This window comes from Dermacentor albipictus, chromosome 3, assembly GCF_038994185.2.
Source record: "Dermacentor albipictus isolate Rhodes 1998 colony chromosome 3, USDA_Dalb.pri_finalv2, whole genome shotgun sequence".
NCBI classification, from domain to species: domain Eukaryota; kingdom Metazoa; phylum Arthropoda; class Arachnida; order Ixodida; family Ixodidae; genus Dermacentor; species Dermacentor albipictus.
In genome coordinates this window covers 25,770,168-25,778,550 of record NC_091823.1, presented here as the reverse complement: position 1 = coordinate 25,778,550, position 8,383 = coordinate 25,770,168, and the positions used below count along the sequence as shown (strand labels likewise).

At 43.5% G+C, this 8,383-nt stretch overlaps 1 protein-coding gene across 5 annotated transcripts in view; it reads right to left on the bottom strand.

The window, feature by feature from the left end:
- Positions 1 to 58: 58 nt before the first annotated feature.
- The window catches only part of LOC135903910 (myosin light chain kinase, smooth muscle-like), a 165,682-nt gene continuing 157,357 nt past the window's right edge, over positions 59 to 8,383 (bottom strand). For 4 of the 5 annotated variants that reach the window (XM_070535246.1, XM_070535249.1, XM_070535245.1 and 1 more), the window contains 2 exons: positions 3,445 to 3,521; positions 59 to 1,012 (listed from right to left, as the gene is read on the bottom strand). In XM_070535246.1, the coding sequence (XP_070391347.1) occupies positions 3,456 to 3,521 (66 nt within the window). In that variant the 3' untranslated portion in view covers positions 59 to 1,012; positions 3,445 to 3,455. Of the gene's footprint in view, positions 1,013 to 3,382; positions 3,522 to 8,383 lie in introns of all 5 variants that reach the window. The other variant, XR_011512681.1, reaches the window with a different exon arrangement.

Sequence of the window (8,383 nt, the reverse complement as noted above, 5' to 3'; positions counted from 1 at the left end):
TCCGGATTCTTCAATGAAAGAAACCTCACTTGACGAAAGGCTCATTCCATGACGCCCGTTGGTAAGAAACAGACAACTTTATTAAACATTTCAGCAGAAAGCGCAACGTTCGTAACAGTTTACGGACACCTTTATACAAAAACAGTCCACGCCACCACTGTACAGAAAGTTGGGAATGGGAAAAATTAATTTTGCATCCAGCAAAGTTTTTTGTGGGATATTTGCGTAGAAAACCAGGCGCAAAGAGCATGACCGCTTTACGGCGTGAGGTTGGGCTTGTATAAACGCTTCACTTCTCCTAAAGATGCAATGAACGATGTGCTGTTTTTTTAGTACTATTAGGCGTGTAGGTGATATGGCCCTAAGGTGTTAACTCAGCATACGTCATGTTTCTACGATGGCAGGGCAGGGCATATGGGTAAACTATAAAAAATATGAAGGCACGTTCGATCTAACTCTATGTAAAAAAAAATGCCGTGCGAGAACCTACAGGAAGCATTGACAAAAAAATTTTTTTTTAGATAGAATGCAACACGAACGACAATTATGGTTCCACAGTCTGAATTTGAGCAGCAAGTTAACCAAGCTTTAATTATCACTGGTTTTAGCTTATACCATGAATTGGTGGCCATTTGAAACCGGCCACCACAAAATATTTTTGGCATTCTTAATATACCATTGTATTTCCAATTAATCAATGTTGAGGCATAGTTTGCATGCAGGGTGCATGACAAATTACTCATGGCCTCATGCAACTTTCCTACGTGCATCTCTCTTTAAAACAAACTTGCGCTCACTATGTCGTCTTTCTTTAATGACGAGGTAAGTTAAGAAAGGTAGGACACATTCTCAGGCACGTTCGTGGTATCCCGTGACATTCGCGAAATATGAGACAACGCAGTTAAACAATAAAAGTGATTCGATGAAATGTGACGTTAGTCTTCTTTCGTGAAGATCAGTTGGGGTGAAAGACACGGGGAACACATGGTGGGTCTTGGAAGGTTCCGAGGTTCTGAAATAAGAAAAACAAAAGATAAGTTATTTCAGACGCACCAATAGTGCGTGCGATTTAAAAAGACATTTGCATCACTTCTAATGCTGTTTCAAGTCGGTCATATAAACTGAGTAGAAACACATAGCTTAAAGCGCGACGGCGATGTCTCCGAAAGAGAAAGCTGGCATCCAACAGGCTCTTTCAAAAAAGTTCCGGCAGAACCTATCTCAGGATGACTGTCGATGTTCATGAGATTGGTATTCAAGCAGCGTAGCGGCAGACCACATTGCTGAAATGCGTCATGTATGCGCTGCGTACTGCAGCTGGGCCCCTCTATCACGCTTCCCTCTGGACACGCTGCGCCATCTGGTGTCGCGCCCGCGAAATCCCTCTCCTTTTGTGTGGCCTCCGAGATTGTATACAGTTATCGCTCCAGTGCGCACTAATGCTGAGAGTTATTCCCTCGCAGCCCGTGGGCATTCGTGGCGCAGTGCTCAAACATCGGTCTGCTGTGCTTTAGCACCAAGTGAACAGGGGTTTGATTCCGCCACACGAGGGAGGAATTTTAAAGGATTTTTCTGCGAATTGAAGCGGCGGTGTGAAACGGCTAGACAGATGGGCACAAAGTTTTTAAAGTTGAGCTAAGAATTCTAATCGTATTTCAAAAAGTTTGCACCCTGCGAAATTTCCGCGGAACTTGAATTGTTTATGGAGAATATTATTTCACCTATGACGAAAATCACCGGCGGTGACACAAGCCAGGTGCCACCGAAGCTATTGCGGCTTCTTTAAGTCACCCATGACAAAGTCGGGATGAGATGGAAACATTGTGTTTACTAACATGGTTGGCGCTCATCTAAGTGCCTTAACTTCAAGAGCTTCCCAACGTGACTGAGTTCACTCGAATTACTTTCGACAGTCTAAAAACTGCACAGCATATCCCCACACGAGAGACAGCCCCGTCTTCTACAGAAGGCATTTATCAACGACAGCCCTAACTCAAATTGTGTGACCATTAACAATATTCCTTGTTTGCTATCACTTGTTTAATGTCGCACTAACTAGCCCAAATGAACGTGTTAACCAGTGCTGGTATTGCATAGTGTCGAGTCGAGATTAGTTTGTCAGAGATTCCGCAATATGAACACTTCTTGGCGGAATTAGTGTGCTATAACGGAACCAGAGATCTCCTGGGACGTATTGGCCTTAATGTTTAAACATTTCTAACTCTTGAATCGACCGTCAATGCATCATCAATGCTGAGAGATCTCAGTTATTCTGCAGTTGCGCTTGCAATCGCTGTTGAGCTAGTTCGAAGGCTCTTGCACAAATACGTACTATGCGCTTTATACAGCAATATCGTGTTTTGATTCCTAATTCGCTCGCATGGGCGGTCACTGGCAAGTGGCAGTCATGAAAAAGAAAGTGGAAGATTCTCGTTTGTTTCCCTTTTTATTTTTGGATCGCATCGCAAGGAATTCCTGCTTAAGAGGCTTCTTATCGTTTTTAGGAACCATGCAAATAAAGCACTAAGTAAGAGATAAAAAAAAAGAGGAAAGTCTGGAGGTATACACAAAATTTCTAAAGCACCTGTGAGAGCCAGCAAACGCAACTAAGAAATAGGTTAAAGCACACGACAATTAAAATTAGTGCTGTAACGTTACTCTGTCAACAAGCCCGAAGGTGAATTCCTTTTCTACATTTTCTTGAGGTAGCACAATGCCAATGCGCGGGGAGTCGGCCTGGACCAGTCTATCAACTCATTGCAAACACTAGAGTTGCGTTATAAGATTTGAGCGGAGTTTAATTCTCATTTAGACATTATCAGGTTGAATTGTGACTAAATGTATTTTTTATATAATCCAGAAATTTCTCAAAGCAATATGCGTGCGTTTTTTAAGTCAGGTTAAGACACTGAGTTCTAAAACAAATCCCTCCTGGTAGCTCATGCAATCAAATAATGTACTAGCTTTGTTGATTCCTTCAGCTTGTGTTTTAATTCCTCCTTCCGTATTACTTTGTAGAGTGAACATTTAGAAAAAGAAACCCTTCTCTAAGCACCTGTAAGCTGAATGCTCTTATTTTTTCAACCACATACTTCCACGCTCATTTCCTAGTGAGACCTCACAGGCATTTATTTGTAATTTACTAACAAAACGAAGTTTCAGGGTTTCAGGGTTCAGGGTTTCAGGCTCAGTTTTAAACAACGGGGTGCTTGTTCTTGCGTTTCTTGGATGTTTTCTAGCTCGAATACCGACATACGGCTAACACGTCATCTCACTAAGAGAAGTTGCATTATGAATTGTGTAGTGGAATATGCGATCGGGAACTTAAAAAAAACATGCATAAGCATCTAAAAGATGAGAGGCTCAAATAACGTTCACGCACCAATACTAATGTGGGACAGCCCAGTTGTAGTAGATATGCGGAAAGGGAAGCACGCAGCCCACCTGTTAAGCGTTCAAGGCGTAGATGGCGAGATGGTGGCTCCCATGCGCCTGAGGGCTAGAAATGCGTTCACCATTTTCTGCAATAACAAAGAGTTAACAAAGAGTTTGTAGTTTAACGGCAAGTGGCCACGAACTTTACACTTTAGGAGGGGGAAGTTGGAAGGAAAGATAAAGAGGGGGAGATAGGACACAGTTCAGGCGTGCTGGAAACGTGCACAAACCGAACTGTTCAATATAGCTCCACACACAGTCAGTCAGTCTAATCGAGATCAGGAACGGCGGCATCGCTCTTCTAGCTTTCGACTGCTGTGAAGCGCGAGACTCGTATGGTCTGAAAATACTGCTCTGAGAGAAAGTCATTCCATCGAGTTGACTGAGGGCGTTGCAAAGGACGAAGCTTTCGTATTCAGAGGAAGGCGCAAGAAATTTAGGCAACCCGGCTTGACGAGACGAACTGCTGAGCGTTTAGCCCATTCACTGTATATCATGAGAAGATAAGGTAATGGGATATGACGTCAGTCTTAGTTGGTGTATTTGTGCTGAAATGGGCGCTTTTAGTTACGCTAAAATATGACTAAGGTGGGGCCTCGCTGCAGCGACTTTCTGTTTGAAAAGCGCCCCACCTATTCCTCCTTTAATCCACAATTTCGCTCTTGGCAGTAACTGTTTTCTGTGGCAGAGGTAAATAAAAAACAATCGAACGACATGCATTCATTTACGGTACACATATACGTAACTTTAAGCACGGGTATATCGCCACGAGAGTGAAGAGTGAAGATTTTTTTTTCTGTAGCTCTATCGTTGGTCACGGTCCAAGTATTCTTCTTTTCGGGGTGAGATGTCTGCGGTCTAACAACATTAAATCGCCCGGCAGTCGTTGCCTAGCAGTATCGTGTCGTGGGCACTCGAAAAGTGTCATGTCTTCGTCAGCGTTACCACGATGGCGCTGGGGGCTAGAAACGCGTTGAATCCTGTATAAATTGTGATACGTAAGTGCTGTCCCAAGCCGCAGACAGTTCAATAAAGTCAGAAAATTTCTATTGTCGCTCAAAATTGGTGAGATGGACAATTGATTGTTAGGATCTGTAAAGAATAACTAGGAGCACTCTGATTTCTGATCAAACCAGGTGTTTGTGTTGAGTCGATAGCATATCCTCCTCAGCAACAGGAGGATTTCACTATGGGCAAAAGGGGGATCTGTGGTATTTTCATTTTCGTGCGCCTGCTTTGCAGCAGTGTCCACTAGAGTGTTTCCAGGAATATTGCAGCGTGCTGGAATACATTGACACGCTGTAATGTAATTTCTTGCACTAGCTTTTGTGTGTTCCTTGATGGTTTCACATACAACGTGTATATTCAACACATTTCGGTCTGTGCTATGTATTGACGTGATGGCGGCTTGGGAAATCGTTGCAAATAGCCCAGTTCTGTGCGACCTCTACTGACGCCACAAAGCGGAAGGCAGAAAGGATTGCAAATAGTTTGGTCACTGCAGAGCATGTCACTCGAGATAATCTAAACTTCTATTCGAGCTTAACAGGAAGCTTTAGCTCGGGTCCTCCTACCTAAATGCATGTAAAAGAATTCGTAATTCTCGGCAACCACTGCAAAAAATTTGACGAGATTTGTTAAATTTAAAACGAAATCTTAAAATCTAGTGACTGTTAATCTCGAATTTTTTATTTAGGTCGTCAGTTTTTATAAAAATTGGCAAAAGACGCACATTTTCAGAATACTAAACTATCAAGTTTACAACTCTGCAACTCAGCAATGAAAAATGATATCACAATTCTGCGAATTGCATCTGAATACTACATTTAAGGCGGACAAAACTGGTATGTTACACATAAATTCGAAAAAAATAGTAATATGTAAATACAGCTTTCGCAGAACCCTCTTACACAACATAAAAAATTCACGTAAGATATGAGTTGACTTATCCAAATTATCCGCTTTCAATGATCTAATGGACGCCGTTTACAGAACAGCGATATCTGTTCTTGATGCAGAGCTATTAATTTGTAAACTTCGTGCTTCTATTTTTTCCAAACTTTCAAATTTCTGAAAATTCTTTTAACAATATTCAAGACCTGAATCGAAATTCCTCTTCGAACACGTCACCATAATTTAAAGTTGTCTCTCAAATGCAACAAATTTAATTAAAATCGGTTCAGGGGTTATCTCAGAAAGGCATTTCTGCGTTTTCATGTATATGAATAGACCGCGTCGGAGTTGGCCCGAGCTAAAGCCTCCTCTTAAGGTCCGGTATGATGAATGCAGATGCAGACAAATTATTTTGGCACGATCCGTCCATATACACATGAATATACTTTGGATATACGGAGTAAATTTGGAATAGTGCAAGTTGTTGCGCAGCTATCTTGAATATTCGCTCTTGCACATGATACCTTCAGGTGATAACTCTATCTTGTGTGTTGACAGCATCCAAGGGGCATAACTGAGATCCACTCTGGATATTTCAAAACTCCGTAATAAGGATTTATCATCCTGAAGAAACTTATGCATTTTATTTTCGATTCTTTCCTGAAGAAACTCCTCTAGTGGGTGCCCTTCATTTTGCGTTAGGATGGCGTACACGTGGTTTCAAGTTTCAACTGTTCGCATAACTGGAAAAGGCGGATGACGAGCGTCAGCGATAAGAAGAGGACTCAAGGTTGCGTGTGGAACGACAAGACACGCTCTAGGTCCACTTGCCAATAAACGCTGCAGTCTCTCCTCCGAAGTTCGCGATAGACCATGGAGAATGGGCGTACAATAAGCTATTTTTCAGCTTTACTAGTACATTGTGAACTTGTAGCAGTCATACAGCTGTTGTTCCGAATAGACGGCGACGCAAGATTATATTAGAATTTACTTGCTTTGGCCCATAACAATTGGCCATCTAGATTAATATCAATGAGGTTGTGCTGCGTCACAGACGTCAAAGTGTTTTTTTTTTAACTAGGCTAAAAAAATGGCTGTGGCTTAGGTAAGGTTAAGCCCAGGATGCGAAGCATACTAGCCTTTATTTTAGTTGTTGAACCACTGTTTAGCCTGGTGAACTGCTGTTGCTTGGCTATATTTGGTTCAGCTAGACGAAGAAACAACTCATGCATTACTGCTTCGCCTTCAAGAGTGGAACGCGACAGCGTTCCCGTCGACCCGCCAAGGGGTGTAAGACAATGGGCTACAGGGCAGCGACTACGCGCCCCGCATTGGACGCGGTGAGCGTCGAGCAAAGCAGCGTTCGGCGCGGCAACGAAATGTGCGCCTGAGCAAGAGACGCACGCCTTAGAAACAGCTAGTTTCTAAGGCAACACCGCATTCACTAGAGGCGCTTTTGTACCGCTTTGAAGCATCGTACTCGTGGCTCAGTGGTAGCGTCTCCGTCCCACACTCCGGAGACCCTGGTTCGATTCCCACCCAGCCCGTCTTGCAAGAGTTGAGCCAAAGCCACTTCTCCTCTGTCGTGACGTCACGGTGTCACGTGGTTTCAAGGCGACACCGCCGCGCCTGAGGAGCTGGGTTGAGCTCTCGTAATATGCTTCGCATAAAAGATCTTCAGCTGCCGCATCGTAAAAGGCAGTACAGCTGTCGTATAGTAAGAAAGTCGCACGCCCCTTCCTTTTAAGAAGTTGTCAATTACATTGATGCCGTCCTGTAACGTCGATTGTAGCAGACCTACACATGAACCAGAAAAACTCCTCTTAAGATTAAGCTAACCTTTATCCCTCTCATCAGCTAAGGGAACAATACACCGTTAAAATTCCTAAAATATTATGATGGTATATTCGTAGACTACAATATCTCTAGCTTTTACGCTAGGCTACTAACTAAAAGGCTATTATTAGCAAAACAACGAATCATTACGCTTGCGCCGCGATCCGTGAAATTTTTCCCTGAGAGCAAGTGTGCACACAGCGCAACACTAAAAACCTGCGGAAGAATACTTCAGCGGAGCATTGCGCACTGTAATGCACTGCCGCTGAGCACATAGTAGTTTTAACCGGCGAATAACAATGTGTGAGAAGATCAACTCTGAGAGTCTTGCTTTTGTGGCACAACGAAGTGCCGTGAAATGCCCTTACAATGAACTGCTTCGGAGTTGCAAAATTCTTCATTACACAGGTCACTTCGTTTTAAAGATTGAGAATCGTTCTGCTCACCATAGAGCAAGCTGAACATGCTCAAGAAGAAAAAACATTTATTTAACAAGAAGCAATGAAAGACAATGAAATAAATCGCTATTTTTCGCGCACATTTCACCTGGCTGGAATGTGTGCTTACAGGCCGACCTTATTGCCCCGAGCTTCACTGCATTCTTCGGAGAGGAACAAAGGAGCAACGTCATGTACATCTGCAGATCGTGGAATTCAGCTATCACGTTCCCTTGGCTTAATTTTTTTTTCTTTTGTTTGCAGGATTTTCTTCACTACTGCCTTCGTTGATATTCGCGCCCTTCCTGGCCAGAAGGCTTTGAAGACATAGTCGGTAGTCAGCTACGATAAAATTTTTACGTCGTCTTCAACTGCGACGTATTCGTCAGCCGCCGCAGCTGCTGCTGTTTTGCAACAAGCCGCCGATGAGTTGGATGATCCTTGAAGCAGTGCACTAGGAGTGCAACACTCGTTAACATCGGCCCTCTTGCTTAGTGCATCGCTAGCGCTACCGTTAGCCGAGAGCGCCGCTGAGTGGCCTCTGCGGAGGGCAGAGTGGCACCGCTATATAAGTGGCCGTTCGTTAGAAAGCAACAAATCAGCCGCCGGATGCCAGATTCCTTCGTTCTACAAGCATATTCGCCGTGAAGGCGTTCGTTGTAGAAGTGTTTGGCTGTATCCTTTATTTCAGACCCTGTTGTCATGACGTGGCATGTACGGTGCTTCTAAGTCACTTGGGATGGTAATTTCACTACTCCGGCCCCCATTTTGCGCTTCTCTTC